Raw genomic sequence first — 21285 nt, forward strand, 5'->3', positions numbered from 1 at the left:
AGTCAGTGTTCACAGTCTTCTCAGTAGGTTTGCAGCTCTGTAGAGGAGATCTTCATAGAGGTGACTTTGTGCACAGGGGCATTGTCATGCTGAAACAGCTTTGGGTTTTCTAGTTCAAGTGAAGGGAGAATCTCCTCCCTCTGCTTTTAAAGACGTCTGATATAATTGTGTGTACCACTTTGTGTAACAGTTTGGGGAAGAAACATATGGCTGGAAAAGTCTGGTGTCCAAAAACTTTGGCCATAAAGTCTGTCTGTCTGTCTGTCTGTCTGTCTGTCTGTCTGTCTGTCTGTCTATCTATCTATCTATCTATCTATCTATCTATCTATCTATCTATCTATCTAAACGTATACGACAGACTCAGGCTGTTTCTCCTGCATTTCTCGTTTTCTTTTATGAGGCCAGATGTTCTCTGAAACCTGGGGAATGGTGCATATAAAAATCGCTTATAAAAACCTAATGCACATGATAAAACATTACTGATGTAAATGTACACAACCTTTGCTTTCATAAAATCTGCTTTTAGTTTTTTTTTTTATCTTTTTTATACATATGTTAAAGATTGTGCTGTGATTTGGATTGTTGGATTGTGAAAGTTATCCATTAAACAAGCGAGGAATATTCTACCAGAAAACACATCCATTTCATTGGTCCGTTCTCCAAAATCAATAAAAGCCCGGCTCAGAACTTCCCTCAGGTTGGGTGGATAAGTAAGGGTCACTGCGCTGGGCAGGAAATACACTACAGTAATGGAGATGCAAGCAGCCGAAAAGAAAACCAGCGAGAGACCAAAATGGGACAACAAAATTCAATACCTGCTCACGTGCATCGGCTTCGCCGTGGGACTCGGAAACGTGTGGAGATTTCCATACCTGTGCCAGATTTATGGAGGAGGTAAGAAGAGATGTTTTTTGTAAAGAAACTGTGCATTAAGATAAAAGTCTTCAGCTTGCGTCTGTGGTCATTAAGTTTAGAAGAACCCACTGTGGGTCATGTTGACAGAGTGACAGGATGGGGTGATGAAGTGGAGATGATTATGTACCTCAAACACCTCAAAGTGTTTTATTACATTTTTTATGTAACTGAATAAAGACACACTTTAAAAAATGTTTAATGTTCCCTATTTAAAGTGAGTTCCTGTTCACACTGAGTTCCTGTTCTCACGGACGTTATATAAACACTGGTTCCCTCACCAGCCTCTCTGGTTTTCACCACAGCATGTCGTGTTACTGTGAAACCTAAAATCACACAGCTTTACCTCTGTGTTACAGAGCTGATAGTAAAACTGGAGACTCCTTTCACACATGCTCCATAAACATCTTAAAGATAAGCGTCCTGGTACTTATTATCTAATAATCTCATCAGTACTCTATAGTTTGTGACACACTCGTGAATCTAGAATTGAATGGTCTCTGGACTCAGGATGTGATAGTGAGAGATGAGATTGATCAAATGTAATCTCACCTGCACCTCAAAATGCTGTCTTTCTCCAAAACTCTCTCTTAATGAGTGTCAGACAATGACAGAAGATTAGCGTATTAGCACTAAAACAAACGCATAGCTGAGGGTATGGACTTTACGTGATCCTGCTAGCTTTACTGCAGCATGTAGAAAGTGTAAAGCTACATCATGAGCTCACCTGAGTTATCACCTTCTACTGTAATATGTTATTTGTTGTATTTTGTATCATTGTTTATGTAAGCAGGTGTAATTGTCATTCTTTTAGAACAGAAATGGAGTGGATGCAGTCAATTCTTATTCCACCTAATAAACACATGGTCCTGAAACTAATTTATTTCATAAATTACAACTTTAAACTTTATACACTGTGTATGTGTGTGTGTGTGTGTGTGTATATGTGTATGTGTGTGTTTACATTTAATATATAATTTTCTAAAGATATGATCTACTTAACTGTTCTACTTAATTCTGCATACTTACACGTCTTCATTCCTTCCAGCGTTCATTTATTCACTTTCTCAGTATTTGGAATTGCACTCAAAAAAATATTTAGGCCTAATAAATAAGATTTATGTAATTTGATTGCATATAAATTTTCCATCCATTTGGATTACGTATTTTTAATGTAAACGTATTAATAAACTTAATGTGATAAATATATGTAAGTCCTATATAAATAAAACAAGTAACAATTAGATTTATGTGATATTTTCAATTAATCCAATTTATTTTAAATAAATAAGAAATGGGTTTATGTGTTATTATGTAATAAACCTATTTTACTTAAAATGCATCACATTTAAGTAATTTGTATTAATAAACCCAATGTATTTTAAAATCATATTTATAAATTTGTATTTACTTATTCATCACCATTTCCCCTCCCCAATCACAATATACAACACAAAAAAGAATGGCCAGAGGGTCACTTCATTTCACATTTTTATTTTAGAAATAACAAGCACAAAAGGCAGCAAAAAGAGGAGCTAGCAAGACAGTCTGTGCTCACTGATACTGTGTTGTGTGCAACCTCAACAAAAAATAAAGTACTTTCATTCTTTACTTAACACACCAAGGTTAATTGCACTACTTTAATTATTTATTTCTTTTTTTTGCCACAATAATCCTATAACAAATAAATGCAAAGGATTTTAACAGACTGCAGGCATAGTACTTTTTCCTCAAGAACTGTTTAAAAAAACTGCAAAACTTGAGGTAGACATAACAATCAGGTCAAATCTGATTCAATGACAACACTTGTTAACATTACACAAACATTTTCACAAATCTGTGACATGCAATAATTTGGAAAAATAGGGTGGTGATTCTAACGAGTAGAAAAAGTGCAAGTCAAGAGGAAAAATGTAAATATCAGCATATCTCTCAATGATTCACTGAAGCATCTTAATTTTCAGTCCCTGAACGTTTGGTGACAGCTTGGTTGTATCCAGTTCCATCAGGATTTTCTGAAATGCTTCAAATGTGCACTTGAGGTCCTTTGGATAGTTTAAGTTAAGGGCATAAATTAGTCCAAAAAGCATCACACATCCAAATGTGACACTTGGCAGGTTTTGCAGAACTTCAACTCCTTCAAGAACAACACCAACATCTGAAGGTTCTTCTTCAGGACCAGCACCCTCCGCTCGAATGACATAGATGCCCATTGTTGTCTGTGCAATGAGAGACTCAGCCTCCACACTTTCAGTGTCCTGGAGGATAAACAAAGAAAATAAGTTCCCAATGTGTTCCAAGTTTTCCTATTGATTCAGTCATGTTGAAATGATAATTGTACTGTGTTCCTGTTTTGCCATGAATAATGTTTTAATTCCCCTATCTACACCAAATCTGAGATCAGCATAATGATGTGAGTGTTTCACGATTCTGATTTCATATTTTCCTTACTTTGTAATACCAACTGGATCATTTTATCCAGGTCATTTTTAGTTTGATCAATCATGCTCTGTACTGACTGCTGCATAGTTTAATCTTTCGCTGCACACTACACACAAGGGCATAAGCTAGACTGTGATACCAATGAGAAAATTAAAGGGATAGTTCACCCAAAAATGAAAATTATGTCATTAATGACTCACCCTCATGTCGTTCCAAACCCGTGAGACCTCCGTTCATCTTCGGAACACAGTATAAGATATTTTAGATTTAGTCCGAGAGCTTTCTGTCCCTCCATTGAGAATGTATGTACGGTACAGAAAGGTAATAAAAACATCTTCAAAGTAGTCCATGTGACATCAGAGGGTCCGTTAGAATTTTTTGAAGCATCGAAAATACATTTTGGTCCAAAAATATCAAAAACTACGACTTTATTCAGCATCGACTTCTCTCCCGGGTCTGTTATGAGCGCGTTCACAGCACTGCAGTTTAGTGATATCATCTACAGTACTACCAGATTCGTCTGACTGAGCAGCGAGTTTAACAACACCTGCCTTAAAATCGTTTAGAGTGTAGGGATTATGTTTACGATTTTTATGCGAGTGAAATGTTCCATATATGTTTGTCTCAAACGTACATCCTTCAAACATACAAGTTACGTTTTCATACTGCCTAAGATGTTGATTTACATGAGCAAAGTATTCCCTTTTCAGTTAAAATTTCCTTACATGCACACGTCTGACAAAAGAATGTAGTTAACTGAACATTTGCTGCTGTTAACTTCCTGTGTGTTTGATATGTGTGACTCAAAAGATTCTTCCAACTTGTGAATGTACATGGGCAATCTGCATATAGACAGGGATATCGGCAATTGCGACCATAGTGGAAATGTTTCAGCCTAAAATGTTTTAGCAATTAATACCGGGTAGATAATGAAATGTCACACACTTTGCATGGCCACATTCACATATCTGTGAACAAAGACAAAAGAAAAAAAATCAGTTACGTCCAAATATTAAAGAATCAACATAAATAATTTAATTTATACTTGATTTTACTGTAAGTCAAAATACAGCTACTACTACTAATAATTTATTAATAACTTTTTTATAACAATGAAATAACTACATAGGTCCAATTTATAAGAAACTATGGTTGATTGCAAGATGATATTAGGCTGTTCATGTCTGTAAAATATGTTTTAAATATGTTTTAACTATGTATGTTATGCTTTTTTTATGTTGAATCATATAACATTCAAACTGAGATTAATTGTTCATAATCAGATGTATTGATTCTTCTATGTATTAAAAAACAATCTTTGTAGCATACATACAAGGTCTAGGAGGTTGTCCCACCATTTAGATGTAAGAAAAGATGCTTGATGTATCTGAAAAGGAAAAAAAATGGTTTTAGTTAGAAACAAAAGCATACTTTTGATTATGAAATTACAAAGCCAGCATTATATTTTTAGAGAATTATTAGAATAGTACTGTCATTTACTAATTGCAGTAGTTTATAACTGTCTTTATTTGCCGTCAAACGTTAAACCACAGAACAAGAGCAGACCAACAGCAAAAGACACAGACGGGGTAAAACCATGGTTCACATAGAACACCCGACCAACTGGCAACTGTTGGAAGTTATCCATGTACGATTTAAATACATTTAAAATTGCAGTTGGTTTAGTAATCGTTTAATGACACATCGCTATTTTAATCTTTAAACAGTTAACACCTAAAACCATTTTTTCCTCTCGGATTTAACTTAAGCTATGCATGTGGCCAAAGTTCTAAGTTATGTTATTCAGGTCAGAAAATACGGAAATTAATATAACGTTAAACCAAAAATAAATACGCATCCCAGTTACTTTTAATTATACTGTCTAGCTGAAAAAAGTAGCTTAAGGGGAAAGTAGATAAAGTTAGCTTTATAAGAACCATGTGCAAGTTAGTTAGCTAACATAAGTGGAATAAATGCAAATTGATAGTCAGTGCATTGATACAGTTTAATACGATATCAACAGCAGTAATAACACACATATATATTGAAAGCAGTCAACTTTTATACGATGAATACATATGTAACTTGCCTTGCAATCAGGTTGATCCAAGAAGATGATCCGATGTAAGATGGCGAGGAGAACGGTGTTTTTTCAACTGCCTCTGCCGCTGGTTGCTGCTTTTTTTTTTTTTTCATGTGCATTGCCATAGACATGTGTATGTGCAGTACCGCTCCCTACCGCCTGGAGTATGGATAATTTCCGCCTCTAAACAATTCCATTGCCCATAAATTATATGCAAACCAATCTCATAAAATATAACTTATAGGATCTGGCTCGTTCCACAGCTAGATATATTTAAACCATATTCATAATTGTTAACTGATTAAATCGAATAGTTTTCAGAATGAACCAATTTACATGGATTCTAAGCAATTTGCATACATTTTGAAAATATTATTATTTAAATAAAATCAAAAGGATGCAAATACATAATTATAAACTATGCCATGATTCATTTTTTTGAGTGTGTCAGGATTTTCTAGTAACACTAAACAAGCGTACGGTCTGCCACTTAATACGTTCCTGAGGGAACTACAGGTGCATCTCATTAAATTAGAATTCAAAAAGTGAAAGTCATTATACAGATTAATTACACACACACACACACACACACACACACACACACACAGATATATTCCAAGTGTTTATTTCTTTTAATTTTGATGATTTTGACTCACAGCAAATAAAACCCCCAAATTCCGTATCTGAGAAAATTGTGAGAAAGTTGAATATTGTAGATTCGTGGTGTCTCACTCTAATCATCTCATTAACTCCAAACACCTGCTCAGGTTTCCTGAGTCTTTAAATGGCGTCTCAGTCTGGTTCCACAATTATGGGGGAAAACTGCTGACTCAACAGTTCTCCAGAAGACGATCATTGACCCCCTGCACATGGAGGGTGAGATCCAAAAGATCATCGCTGAAGAAGCTGCTGGATCCAAGCACATTGATAGAAAGTTGAATGGAATAAAAAAATGTGGTAGAAAAAGGAGAAACGAAGATTCACAAAGAGTGGACTGCAGCTGGAGTCAGTGCTTCAAGAGCCTCCACACACACTCACACACACACACAGACGTCTCCATGGTCTACACTCATTCCTCGTGTCCTGCAGCTCCTGAACCAGAGACGTCAGAGGTGTCTTACCTGGACAAAGGACATTGATGGGTGGATGAATGGATGGATGGATGGATGGAACATAGCACGTAAAATGTGTGTGTACATGTGTGTGTTTAGGTGCATTTCTGATCCCGTATTTGATTGCACTGGTGTTTGAGGGTTTACCTCTGCTCTACCTGGAGCTGGCGATTGGACAAAGTCTCCGCAAGGGGAGCATCGGAGTGTGGAACTCAATCTCACCCTACCTGGGGGGAGTTGGTCAGTCCAATCACAGTACAGAATAGCAATCTATTTACAGTTAATCAGTGTTCAGCACCTGTGTGTATGTGTGTGTGTGTGTGTGTATAGGTGTGGCTTCGATGGCGGTCTCCTTCCTTGTAGGGTTGTTCTATAACACCATCTTGGCCTGGGTTCTCTGGTACTTCTTTAACTCATTCCAAGAGCCGTTGCCTTGGTCACAGTGTCCTTTGAATGAAAACCAGACAGGTATACACACACATACACATACACACACAAATAATTTACTGGAGTCCCAGCAATACACTCCGACACGTGTTCTGTAACACACACTATGTGCTCATCATCTGGAACGCGCGTGTGTGTGTGTTACAGAACACGTGTCGGAGTGTATTGCTGGGACTCCAGTAAATTATTTCTGGTATCGTACGACTCTGAACATCACACCAGACATCAGCTCAAGCGGCTCGCTGCAGTGGTGCCTGGTGGTGTGTGTCGCTACCGCGTGGTCCATCGTCTACATCTGCTTCATCCGCGGCATCGAGACCATCGGCAAGGTCACAACATACACACACCTCCCACACCGCTACACACCTCCTACACCACTACACACACCTTGCACACCGCTACACATTTCCTACACCACTACATACACTTCCTGCTCCACTGCATACACCTCCTACACCACTACACACACCTTCTACACCACTACACATACCTCCCACACTGCTACACACACCTTCTACACATCTACACACACCTCCTACACCACTACATACACTTCCTACACCACTGCATACACCTCCTACACTACACACATCCTACACCACTATACACACCTCCTGCGCCACTACATACACCATCTACACCACTACACACCTTCAACACAAATACACACACCTCCTACATCACTACATACACCTATCACACCACTAAACACACCTCCCACACCGCCACACACCTCCTACACCACTACATACACTTCCTGCACCACTGCATACACCTCCTACACCACTACATACACTTCCTGCACCACTGCATACACCTCCTACACCACTACATACACTTCCTGCACCACGGTATATACCTCCTACACCACTACACACACCTCCTACACCACTACACACACCTTCTACACCACTACACATACCTATCACACTGCTACACACCTCCTACACCACTACACAGACCTTCTACACCACTACACACACCAGCCACACCGCCTACACCGCCACACACAGATCCTACACCACTATACACACCTTCCACACTGCTACACCTCCTACACCACTACACATACCTTCAACACAACTACACACACCTCCTACACCACTACATACACCTCCTACACTAAACACCTCCTACACCACTACACACCTTTATCACTACACAGACCTTCTACACCACTACACACACCAACCACACCAACTACATACACTTCCTACACCACTGCATACACCTCCTACACTACACACCTCCTACACCACTACACACCTTTATCACTACACAGACCTTCTACACCACTACACACACCAACCACACCAACTACACTGCTACACACAGCTCCTACACCACTATACACACCTTCCACACTGCGACACAGCTCCTACACCACTACACATACCTTCTACACAACTACACACACCTGCTACACCACTACATACACTTCCTACACCACTGCATACACCTCCTACACCACTACACATACCTTCTACATAACTACACACACCTCCCACACCTTCTACACCGCTACACACACCTTCTACACCGCTACACACACCTCCCACACTGCTACACACCTCCCACACTGCTACACACCTCCTACACCACTACACACCTCTTACACCACTTCACACCTCTTACACCACTACACACCTCCAACACAAATACACACACCTTCTACATCACTACATACACCTCATACACCAATACACATCTTATACACCAATACACACCTCCTGCACCAATACACACACCTCCTACACCATTACACACACCTCCTGCACCACTACACACACCTCATACACCAATATACACCTCCTGCACCACTACACACCTCCTGCACCACTACATACACCTCCTACACCACTACACACCTTGCTACACCATTACATACACCTTCTACACCACTACACATGCCTCCAACACATACACACACCTTCTACATCACTATATACACCTACTACACCACTACACACACCTCCTACACCACTACACAATTCCCACTACATACACCTTCTACACTTTTTGTGTTTGTGTGTGTGCATGTGTGCAGGCGGTTTACGTAACAGCTACATTTCCTTATGTGGTGTTAACAATTTTTCTTGGACAAGCTCTCACACTACCTGGAGCCACTGATGGACTGCAGTACCTTTTTACACCAGATGTGAGTTTAATACACACACACACACACACACACACACACACACACACACACACACACATGAATGCTTGTTCTAATGCTTTGTTCATAAATGCAAAGAGAATTGCAGTTTGAATGTATGTGTGTGTAGTGGCAGGTCCTGTTAAACCCTCGGGTGTGGTTGGATGCTGCCACTCAGATCTTCTTCTCTCTGTCTCTGGCATTTGGAGGCCTCATCGCCTTCTCCAGCTACAACCCTAAACAGTAAGCACTCCTGTTATTGAGATACAACCCACAATACATGTAGAGCTTCACATACATGGATATAAATATGGTTATATAAAATTGTGTGTTTGTGTTTCAGGAATAACTGCGAGCGAGACGCTTTGTTAGTGGGCTGCATTAACAGCGCCACATCACTCTACGCCTCCATTCCTATTTTCTCTATTTTGGGATTCAAAGCTACAACAAACTACAACACTTGCATTCAAAGGTGCAAACTGTTACCATAGCGACGTATTTACTATTGTACTAATGCAGGCTTAATGTACGAGCAGAAAGATCAGATCACCACTGAGCATGAAGAGGAAAACATGGGCTCTCAAGCTTCATTCTTTGGAGTGATTTTCAGGATAAACAGGAAGTATAACAGGAAGTTTCAAAATTTGTTCATACTTGATCACCACACATTAAATCGGAAATTCTTAATGAATTCTATATTCTGGCACAAATCTCTCTTAGGGGCGGAGTTTCACAGCGATTTACTCTCATTGGATAGTGAGATTAGGAGTTCTAGTGTTTGTACTTTATAGTGGAAATGATGTCATTCTCTCTAATAATGAGTAAATATAATAAGTGAAGTTTGGGTCCCATAAGTGATGAAGCTGTTGGAGGTCACTCCTGGGTTCTCATTCTGTTTCTCTTTTCTTCTCCAGTTGGTCAAATTTATTTTGTATCTAAAGCCATTTATCACAATCTCTGTACTAACCACTTCTACCTCGCACTAAACTCCTCCATGGAGCTCACTAAGGTCATAAGGAACTGGATGTTACTATGGTTACAGGTGTTTATAAGCAGGAAATTCATTTAGAACCAACTGACAAACGCAACCTACCACCACTCTGAATTCACACCTGGACCTCCAGCCAATCACAATCCACCATTCACATCGGAACTTCCAGCCAATCACAATCCACTATTCACACTTGACTCCTGGGTAAAGTTGGGTAATGCAGTGAGACACTACTGTCTGTAACTATCAGGTTTAAACACTGACAGTTTTACACATTGTAACATCGACGTGTGTCACGTGTCTCCTCAGTAACATCCTCAAGCTGACCAACGAGTTTAGCATCTCTGATCAGAACATCACGCTGGATAACTACAAGACCTGGCTGAACTACTTAAACAGCTCGTATCCTGATCGGGTGGAGAACCTGGCGCTGAGACACTGCGATCTGCAGAGGTTCCTCGATCAGGTATTAGTGGTTCCAAATCACTTCATCTTACTTATGTTCCTCAGCTTCTGTTAATCTATTGGCCTTTGCCACAGCTTTTAGGACTCACAGCTGAAAATGCCTACATTTAAATGATTAGGTTATTATTGTTATTGTTATTATTATTAGGTTAAATTATTTATTAAAAAACAGTTCCTGATAAAAATGTGCTACATACACAGTTTAGAGATCTTTGGAAAGAAGACACTTTGAGCTTTACTGTCCATCATCAAAGTCCAGAAAAGTACTGGGTTGAAAGCCACATGTCTCATGAGTTTATATTTAAAATTTTATGATTTTCATAACAAATGAGATTCCTACAAACATTTATCTGAAACTGTGTCTGATCCTTTTCTCCTCCCCCTGTTTGAGAGACACCTGCTAAACTCAGGTGTTCATTCATACTCTATTCATACAGTCTGCATAGAAATGACCTGCTGAAGACCTGCTGAAGATTAAAGTTCTACATGTTTGGATATTGATATTGAGTTCATATTGATGACCAGGTAGCAGACAAGCTCTTGTTCTACAATCATGACCATTCATATTGATGTGCGGGCATTCCAATCTAAACAATACATACACACACACACACACACACTTTTCAAGCATTTCTCTTATAAAAACAAACAAGCAATAAAACCAATAAAATCATATAAATCTGTAAAGATAAATCTGCTATAAACATCTGTTTGTGCTGAACTGAGAGCTGCAGCACTTCCTGGTTCGTGTGCACATGCTCCTCTCTTTGACCACTAAGAGTCTGTAAAAAGTAATAGAACTTAGACTCCATTAGCAGCAGTGGATGTGTTTGTGACTCGTTATTACAATAATAATGTGAGTAGTGCGTTTTTTTATGCATGTTGTTGTGTACTGCTCACACACATTCAGCAAATATATTCATTATACGTTTTCCATTGAAAAACAGAGATCTGAAATCATTGTTTGAGACTTAGAGCTTTAGAATGATGTACAGTGAGTCATGGTTACTCTTCTCCGTTTTTATTTAATCTATTGTTAAACATTAACACCTGAGAACACTGGGATATCGGACGCGCTGGCACGGCAATGATGGCTAAGAGGTTAAAGTTATTTTTTAACCAATATGGTGTGGTGGAGCAGGAACTGGGACTCTGTAAGCACCAGATTAGTGTAGCTCGCTCTTAAGGTCACGTGACAACTCGGTTTTGTGTTTGTTCTCCTATCTTATGAGCTATTCAGATGTTTTCCGTAAAGAATGTTCACGGTGTGTGTCACAAATTTCCATCACAAAGTTTCACTGATGTTCTTGTTGTTTCTACCAGAGTGCATCAGGAACAGGTCTGGCCTTTATCGTGTTTACGGAGGCAGTGACGGAGATGCCGGCATCTCAGGTGTGGGCCGTGCTCTTCTTCGTCATGCTCTTCAGCCTCGGCCTCTCCTCCATGTTCGGCAATCTGGAGGGAGTTCTCGCACCACTGCTCGACCTCAACATTCTGCCCAGGTGGATCCCAAAAGAACTCTATACTGGTACTAACCAAACACTATACACACACACACACACACACACACACACACACACACACACACACACACACACCAACACACAAACTATACACTCGCACACACACCAACACACTGACTATACGAGGTGGTCATCAAAGTGTTTTGAGACTAGTCTGCCACAGTTTAGGTCGCTTTCCAAATGTCGTCCCTCATGGAGATGACAAACTTTTCCACTGTAAAGACTGTGGCTTGGTATCCGGGTTGTACCTGTACACCCGAGTTTCATCACTGTTAATGATCCTCCACATGAAGGACAGCTCGTCTACGGCACCCTGACATTCATGGCAGACTTGGACTTCAGATCAGTAGCCTGGGGACGAACTCGACAGCAGCACAGCACACGTTTAAATACAACATGAGGATCATCTGCACTGTTCTATACAAGTCAAGAGGCTTTTATTGTCATTTCTACTATACACTGTGATACACAGTGAAAACGAGACAACGTTCCTTCAGATCTCTGGTGCTACACTAAACAACACAGAGCTACAACACAACACAAGCTACATAAAGTGCATCAAGTGCAACCGAGTGCAAACAGTGCAGACAAAAAACAGTACAGACAGACAGACAGTACAGACAACACAAGACAACACAAGACAGTACACTCAGTGTGGGACAATACACATAACACAAGATAGCGCCGACCCGTAAACCTACTGTTTACTCTGAATAGTGTGTTTAGTCGTCCACAATGCTGTGTGCTTTGTGGATGCAGTGTGTGGTGTAAATGTCCATGATAGAGGGGGGGGGAGACTCTGATGATCTTCTCAGCTGTCCTCACTTTCCTCTGTAGGATCTTGCAATCCGAGATGATGCAGCTGCTCAGGATGCTTTCGATGGTCCCTCTGTAGAACATGGTCAGGATGGGAGGAGTGAGATGAGCTTTCCTCAGCCTTCTTAGGAAGTAGAGATGCTGCTGGGTTTTCTTGGTGATGGAGCTGGTGTTGAGTGACCAGGTGAGGTTGTCCGCCAGATGAACACCAAGGAATTTGGTGCTCTTGACGATCTCCACTGAGGATCCATCAATAATCAATGGAGATTGCTCGCTCTGTGCTCTCCTAAAGTCCACAACCATCTCTTTAGTTTTGTTGATGTTCAGAGACAGGTTGTTTGCTCCACACCAGGCTGTTAACCGTTGCACCTCCTCTCTGTAACTTTGACTCATCGTTCTTGCTGATGAGACCCACCACGGTTGTGTCATCGGCAAACTTGATGATGTGATATAGGCTGTGCATTGCTACACAGTCGTGAGTCAGCAGAGTGAACAGCAGTGGACTGAGCACACAGCCCTGGGGGGCCCCAGTGCTCAGTGTTTCTTTTTGATCCGGACTGACCGAGGTCTCCCAGTCAGGAAGTCCAGGATCCAGTTACAGAGGGAAGTGTTAAGCCCCAGGGGGTTAACTTCTCAATCAGGTGGAGAGGGATGATTGTGTTGAATGCTGAACTGAAGTCTATGAACAATTCAATTCAATTCATTTTTATTTGTATAGCGATTTTAACAATGAACATTGTCTCAAAGTAGCTTTACACAGATAATGTGGTGATTAAAAGTAAATATGTTCTTTGTAAGTAAGTTTGTCCCTGATGAGCAACTGTGGCAAGGAAAAACACCCCGAGATGGCATAAGGAAGAAACCTTGAGAGGAACCAGACTCAAGAGGGAACCCATCCTCATCTGGGTTGCACCGAATGTCCATTTGAAGCAGATATACAATGTTGCGGGGTACAGTGATGATGATCAGAAGCGAACTGTATCCTGAGTCAGTGTAGCATACTGTTGACATTAACTACAGTCCAATCCATCCTCAAAGCGCCCGTTCTTACTCCGGAATTTCATGGAACCACCCAAGGCGTTGATGAGAAACCGTCCCAAGCTGCACAGAGTCGCCTCCAGTCAAAGCGAACACTATCCAGAGGTAGGCCTGGACGAAGTGGGAAGATCCACGGAGGGGAGAGGAACAGGAACAGTGGTCACTGGAGCCTCAGGAGCATGTTTAACTCGACCGAGAGAGAGAGAGAGAGAGAGAGAGAGAAGAGGGTGACAGGAAGAGATGGATATGGATTATTAAGTGTCCTTATTGTTGTATGAAAGTAATGTCACTGTGCAGTTGGACTCCGGCAAGACTCACTATGGCAGCATAACTAAAAGGGAGAACCAGAAGGTAACACAGACCTGAGGGATCTCTGGGAAAAGAGACGACCCACCACACCACCGTCAACAAACCTGAGTGAACGTGTGAAAGTGAGGGGACGACAGCATATTATTGACGTGAGACTCAAAGGAAAGACTCGGGTCAATAATCACACCAAGGTCTTTGACAGCCGTACACCCTGAAACAGAAACACCATCCAGAGATGCTACAGAATCAGAAAGTTTACTTCTAGCTGCATGTGGTCCTAGTAAAAGTACTTCCGTCTTATCTGAGTTGAGCAGAAGAAAGTTATCAAGCATGCACTGTCTAATGTCCTTTACACACTTCTCAACATTGTTAAGCTGATCTCTCTCATCTGGCTTTGCTGAAATATACAGCTGTGTATCATCAGCATAGCAATGGAAGCGAATCCCATGTTTATGAATAATTTCACCAAGAGGCAGCATATATAAAGAGAAAAGCAGAGGGCCTAAGACAGATCCTTGAGGAACACCAAACTTTACCTCATAGAGTGTGGAGAACTCACCATTTACATCAACAAACTGATAGCGATCAGTCAAATAGGACCTGAGCCAATAGAGAGCTGTTCCCTTTATTCCAACAATGTTCTCAAGTCTAGCAAATAGTATAGTGTGATCAATGGTGTCAAAAGCTGCACTGAGGTCGAGCAAAACAAGTAAGGAGACAAAACCCTGATCAGAGGCCAATAACAGGTCATTTACCACCTTAACTAGCGCCGTCTCTGTGCTATGATGAGGCCGAAATCCTGACTGATACATTTCATAAATGTTATTCATAAGTAGATGTGAGCAGAACTGCTGTGCTACAACCTTTTCTAAAAGTTTGGATATAAAGGGGATTTGATATCGGTCTGTAGTTGGACAACTGACATGGGTCAAGGTCAGGTTTCTTAATAAGGGGGTGGATAACTGCCAGTTTGAAGGATTTTGGTACATAACCAGTGCTAATGGAAGAGTTAATTATTTTTAAAACAGGTTTGATTACCTCTGGAGCTATCTGTTTAAAGAAACTTGTAGTCAAGGGATCGAGAATGCAGGTTGATGGTTTTGATGAGGAGATTAATGAAATTAATTAATTCTCATGAATAGGAGTGAAGCTTTGTAATTGATTGTCTGCTATAATTACACTGCTGTCTACAGGGTTACTTGTAAAATAATTTGGATTTATATTAACCGTCTGGATTTCTTGCCTGATGTTTTCAATTTTATTATTAAAAAAGTTCATGAAATCATTACTACCTATTGATGGTGTGCATGTGAGTGCAGTGCTTTTATTCCCTGTTAATTTTGCTACCGTGCTGAATAAAAATCTAGGATTCTGCTTGTTATTGTCTATGAGGGAGGAGAAATATGCTGATCAGCAGCACTAAGAGATTTTCTATAATTTAGGAGGCTCTCCTTCCATGCTATTTGAAAAACTGTTAATTTTGTTTGACGCCATTTACGTTCTAATTTCCGAGTGGTCTGTTTTAAGGTGTGTGTATGATCATTATACCACTGTGTTAATTTTTTCTCCCTGATCATTTTGGTCTTAAGGGGAGCTACATCATCTAGAGTGTAACGTAACATTGTTTCTAGATGTTCAGTGGCCCAGTCGAGCTCTGCGGGGTCTGATGGAGATCTATCTAATATCGTAATTTCTGGAAGATTATTGATAAAACGCGCTGCTGTAGCTGACGTGAAAGTACGCTTAACACGGTAATGTGGTGAGGTAGAAATGCAATGACTGAGGCAAATTTTAAAAGAGATGAGATAATGGTCTGAAATAGCTTCAGACTGTGGAATTATGACTAAGTTTTTTTATTTTTAATCCAAATGTTAACAACAAATGGAGAGTGTGTCACCACTATGAGTGGGTCCTATAACATTCTGATTAATTCCAACTGAATCTAGAATGGACACAACTGCTGCTCTTAAGGAGTCTTCCTGATTATCAAAATGAATATTAAAGTCACCAATAATTAATGCTTTGTCTAAAGAAGTTGCTAAATTTGTGATGAAATCTTCAAATTCTATTAGAAAATCAGAGTCGGGCCCCTGGGGGTCTATAAATAATAATTAGTGGAATTAACTGGCTTGACCTGCTTTCGGACACTGAATATTTTATGTTGGTGTAAAGAACTTCAAATGTTTTACATTTGTGTTTAGTCTTTTGTGTGATGTTTAGATTATTATTATAAATAGCTGCTACTCCACCTCCTCTGCCATTTAGACGGGGTTGGTGTATGTAACTATACCCAGGAGGACTCGCCTCATTTAATGCTACATATTCAATCAGTTTAATCCACGTTTCTGTCAAACACATTATATTAAACTCCTGGTCAGTAATAATTTCGTTTATAGTAAGCGCTTTTGACGTGAGAGATCTAATATTCAGCAATCCTATCTTTAGATCAGAGGTGCTGCTGTGCGTTCAGTCCTATTTAATTTAATGTTAATCAGGTTACTAAAACAGACTTTCTGATAATTCCTATATTTTGGTTTTGCTCGGGGGACAGACACAGTCTCAATATGGTGGATCCTGAGTGACAACTCTGTGCAGCTAGCAGACGGTGGGTTTAGCCTGTCTGTCTGCTCCGTGGCCTTGGCTCTAGACAGTCACTTGTTAACTAGTGCTGTTCTGAGACTATGACCTATACTACAAGAAATGAGAGCAGCACCTTCCCGGGTGGGATGGATAGCGTTAGCTTTGGCTTTGCGAGTATGCCACCGAGTCGTCACCCATTCGCCCCACTGCGAGGGCTCTAATGCCGGAGTCGGGGGAATATTAACTCCACCTAGGGCATCCAGACTTTCCCCTGCAGAACCTGGAATGCTCTCACACTCACTACTTCTCTCTAGACTCTGGATGCGCTCCTCTAATGCTAAGATCTTCTCCGTCAAAGAGCAAACTAGCTTACACTTCTCACAGATAAAATTATCGCTAACAATGGAGAGAGACTGACTAAACATGTCACACTTCACACACTGAATGAACTGGATGTTTGCCATAGCAGAGAAATTACGTACCTTAATGTGATTACTGTAGTGTGTGTTCGTAGTTCTGGTGAATGTCCTCCGTTTACTGCTTTCAAACCCTCAAACAAGCAAAAATAGACAAGCCGGAGCCAACGGAAAGTGAAGGATGCAGGAAATCAAAACGATATTTTGATATTTTAAAGCGGCAAACAGTTTAGCAACCTTCAGCATTCATACATATGTGTCCTTGTTGTCTAGGTGGGTGAGGGCCAGATGGAGAGTCGTTGAGATGCCATCGTTCGTGGAGTCCAGTGCGGGTGGAAGCTGGGTCTTAATGTGCCTCATGACTAGCCTCTCGAAGCAATTCATCACAATTGGTGTGAGTGCAACGGCACTATAGTCATTGAGGCAGGAGACTTCTTCAGCACGGGGATGATGGTCGCTGTCTTGAGGCACTAAGGAACAATGGCGCTGCTCAGGGAGCTGTTGAAGATGTCAGTGAAGACATCCGGTAGCCGTTGTGCACATTCCCTGAGCACTCTGCCAGGAATGTTGTTTGGTCCAGTAGACATCTGTTCGTCAACTCTGCTTAGAGTTTTCCTCACTTCAGCTGTGGTTAGACAGAGCACCTGGTCACTGGGAGAAGGAGTGGTCTTCCTTGCCACCATGTTGTTCTGCACCTCGAACCAGGCATAGAAGTCCTCTGGTAGGGAGGCGTCACAGTCATAAGCAGGTGGAGTTGTGTTGTATTTTGTGATCGCCTGGATGCCCTGCCACATGCGCCAGGTGTCTCCGCTGTACTGGAAGTGGTTGTGGATTCTCTTGGCATGTGCACACTTCGCCTCTCTAATGGCACGGGACAGTTTGGCACTTGCTGTTTTTAAGGCCGTCTTGTCCCCTCTTATGAAGGCAGAGTCTCTTTGTTTTAACAGCACACACTTTTGCAGTCACCCACTGCTTCTGGTTGGAGTGTGTAGTGATGTCTTAGAGATGGTCATGTCATCAACGCACTTGCTGATGTAGCTGGTCACCGATGATGTGAACTCCTCCAAGTTAATAGAATCGCCGTTGGTTGCAGCCTCTCTAAACATGTCCCTGTTAGTGCACTCAAAACACAAAAAGAGGTGGCTCCTGCTGGCCTGGTTTTTACCTGTTTCAGAAACGGTTTAGAGCATCTGATGAGCGGTCTGTATGCTGGAAATAACAAAGCTGTGGTCTTAGTATCCGAGATGAGGGCGGGGCTCCGCAGGATACACGCCGGGGATGTTTGTGTAAACAAGATCCAGCATGTTCGCTCCTCTCGTTGTAAAGTCCACATGCTTATCTAGTTTAGGAAGCACAGTCCTGAGATTCACATAGTTGAAATCTCCGGCGATAATAAACAATCCATCGGGGTGAGCATTCTGCAGGTCGCTAATAGCGCCATAGAGTTCACACAGTGCCTCCTTAGCATTATCGCTGGGGGAATGTACACTCTGACAATAAAAACAGTGGTGAATACCTGTGGCAAACAAAATGGTTTGCGTCTTACAGTCACAAACTCCAGTAGCGATGAGCAATAGCGTGAGACAAGCACAGAGTTCTTACACCATTCTGTGTTGATATAAACACACACTCCACCACCGTGAGTCACCGCACAGAGCGATACAGCGACAACAGCAGCAACAATCATCATGCGCAAGTTGCCGAATTGTTTCAGCATTTTTGGAGGTTGAGCAATTACACGTTTGCTCTTTGTTCTGATTTGCTGTCCATAATAAAATCACAGACGTGTGAATGCACATGGTAGGAACAGCACCAACTGCACAGCTCCTGATGTCTTTCGGCACACTGACTTATGAAGGATGGTGCTTCCTGTGACTTTGCATGCAGCCTTGTGGTGCCATCTGTTTGCATGCTACAAAACTAGTCTTAAAACTTTTTGATACCACATTGTGCACTCACACACCAACACACACACTAACTCCAGTCAGACACGGTATTTAAAGACAAGGCAGTTTATAATGTTTTAAAGGGGATTTAATTGGGAAGTAGATAAACAAGTGTACAATACTGGAATACATCGTCCCTCTCTCTCCATCCATTTCTTCCTCTCTCTAGCTGTAATCTGTGTGGTATCGTTCCTGGTGGCTCTGATCTTCACCATGGGATCAGGAAATTACTGGCTGGAGATTTTTAACAGTTACGTCGGCTCTGTGCCACTTCTCATCATTGCCTTCTTTGAAATCATTGCTGTGGTCGGTTTCTACGGAATGGGACGGTCAGTTTCCTCTGTGTTTAATAAGACAGTGTTGATCTGATTCTCAGAATAACAAGAACATGACAGTAATTATAGCCAATAAATAAATAGAATTGCTATGAAGTGTGTTAGGGGAGCATAAACATTAATAAATATGTAGCTAGCTCTGTGTGTATGTGTGTGTGATTCCATCACGTCTCCACTATGCAGGTTCAGTGAGGATATCCAGGTTATGACGGGACGAAAGCCAAATATATTCTGGCATGTGTGTTGGATGGGGATCAGTCCTGTGATGCTGCTGGTGGTGTTGGTGGCGTATGTGGTGGTGCAGGTTCAGGTTCATCCAGAGTACCCCGCCTGGAACCCCCAATACGTAATAGCTCAGGAGAAACAACACATTCATCTAATCTCAGTTAAAAAAAAAAAAAAAACACAGATGAGCTGACTCAGCAATAACTGAGCTAGGCATGTGTAAAGTGATAAGAAATAAATATATTTTTATATTAAGGGGGTATTAAGTAAGTAAGTAAATAGGAAGACAATTAAAATTAGAAGAAGGAATAAAACAGAAACAACAAAAAATATATATATAAAATACTTTCAAACAAAACAGGGTTTAATTATTTAACAAAATGGAAAGTAGCTGAATTACATTTAAATCCAAATCAACGCAATATTTAGTGTGACACCGTTTGGGTGCACAACAGCATCAGTTCTTCACAGGTTTTGAAGGAACTCAGCAGGTTCCTATAAAGATCATTTCTAGCCAGACTTCTCCAGACAGTAGATAGGTTCTACTGGTTTTCTCAGATTTTTTTTGGATTGACATTTTCTAATGTTAAAGGGAAGAGAGCATGATGTATCTTTCATCCCCTGCATTAAGGTTCCTTGGACGACCACTGCAGCTATGCTCCTCAACATCTCCCGTTTCTTTGTGCACACAAAAAAAATAGCTTAGAAAGTCTGCTGTGAGATCTTTGCCTGGGAAATAACCTACTGATGCAGTAGAACAACGTTGTGTCCTGTTGCTGTGCTCAGTCTTGCCCTGGTGTAGGACCTGTGACATGAAACTGTCTTCCAAAATCTCACCTTAGTAATAGAGTTCAGTTCCTCACACAGTGTGAAGCTCCGACAGCTGTTTCTGTTTCACTTCATCACAGGGTTTCAACCTACAGATAAAACTGATGATCAGCACCTGCTTGGTTCATCACACTCCTAAATCTGATCCTACAGAATCCCAGACTTTGTAAAAGTATGCAGAAGAACTGAAAGCCAAACAAAGTCACACCAAATACTGATCTGGTTTTTATTGTTTATTTACTTTCCATTTTGTTCAATAAAAAAAATATTTGTTTTTGAAAGTGTTCTTACTTTACAGAATTATTCACACCTGCATAAAACCTCTGCACAGTGCTGTACATACGTGTGTGTATTCACGTGTTCATATTTACGTGTGTGTGTGTGTGTGTGTGTGTGTGTGTAGGCAGAGTTCCCAGAAGCGGAGATGAAGCCGTACCCTGACTGGGTGTTTGTGATCTGTTTGTTGCTCTCGTGTCTCCCGGTGATTCCCATCCCCATAGTAGCTCTGTATCGCCTCATCAAACGCCTCACACACAATCAAACACACACACACGTACGTCCACAGAACCCCTACACCAACTCCACCTATGTCCCAGACCCATAGACCACCACGCCCCGTCATCACCTACAGTGTGTTCATGCTGATCATCGCACACATCACA

The 21285-nt window shown here is 41.0% G+C and overlaps 1 protein-coding gene across 1 annotated transcript; it reads left to right on the forward strand.

Moving 5' to 3' along the window:
* The first annotated feature begins 552 nt into the window (after nt 1-552).
* slc6a18 (solute carrier family 6 member 18) lies at nt 553-21254 on the forward strand. Its single transcript, XM_046858761.1, has 13 exons — nt 553-569; nt 734-894; nt 6649-6789; nt 6880-7017; nt 7144-7325; nt 9044-9154; nt 9282-9394; nt 9495-9623; nt 10452-10608; nt 11931-12135; nt 19405-19564; nt 19754-19916; nt 21027-21254. The coding sequence occupies exons 1-13, from the start codon at nt 553-555 to the stop codon at nt 21225-21227; spliced, it is 1878 nt and encodes a 625-aa protein (XP_046714717.1). The 3' UTR covers nt 21228-21254.
* Nucleotides 21255-21285: the final 31 nt, after the last annotated feature.

The sequence above is a fragment of the Silurus meridionalis genome, chromosome 10 (genome assembly GCF_014805685.1).
Source record: "Silurus meridionalis isolate SWU-2019-XX chromosome 10, ASM1480568v1, whole genome shotgun sequence".
NCBI lineage: Eukaryota > Metazoa > Chordata > Actinopteri > Siluriformes > Siluridae > Silurus > Silurus meridionalis.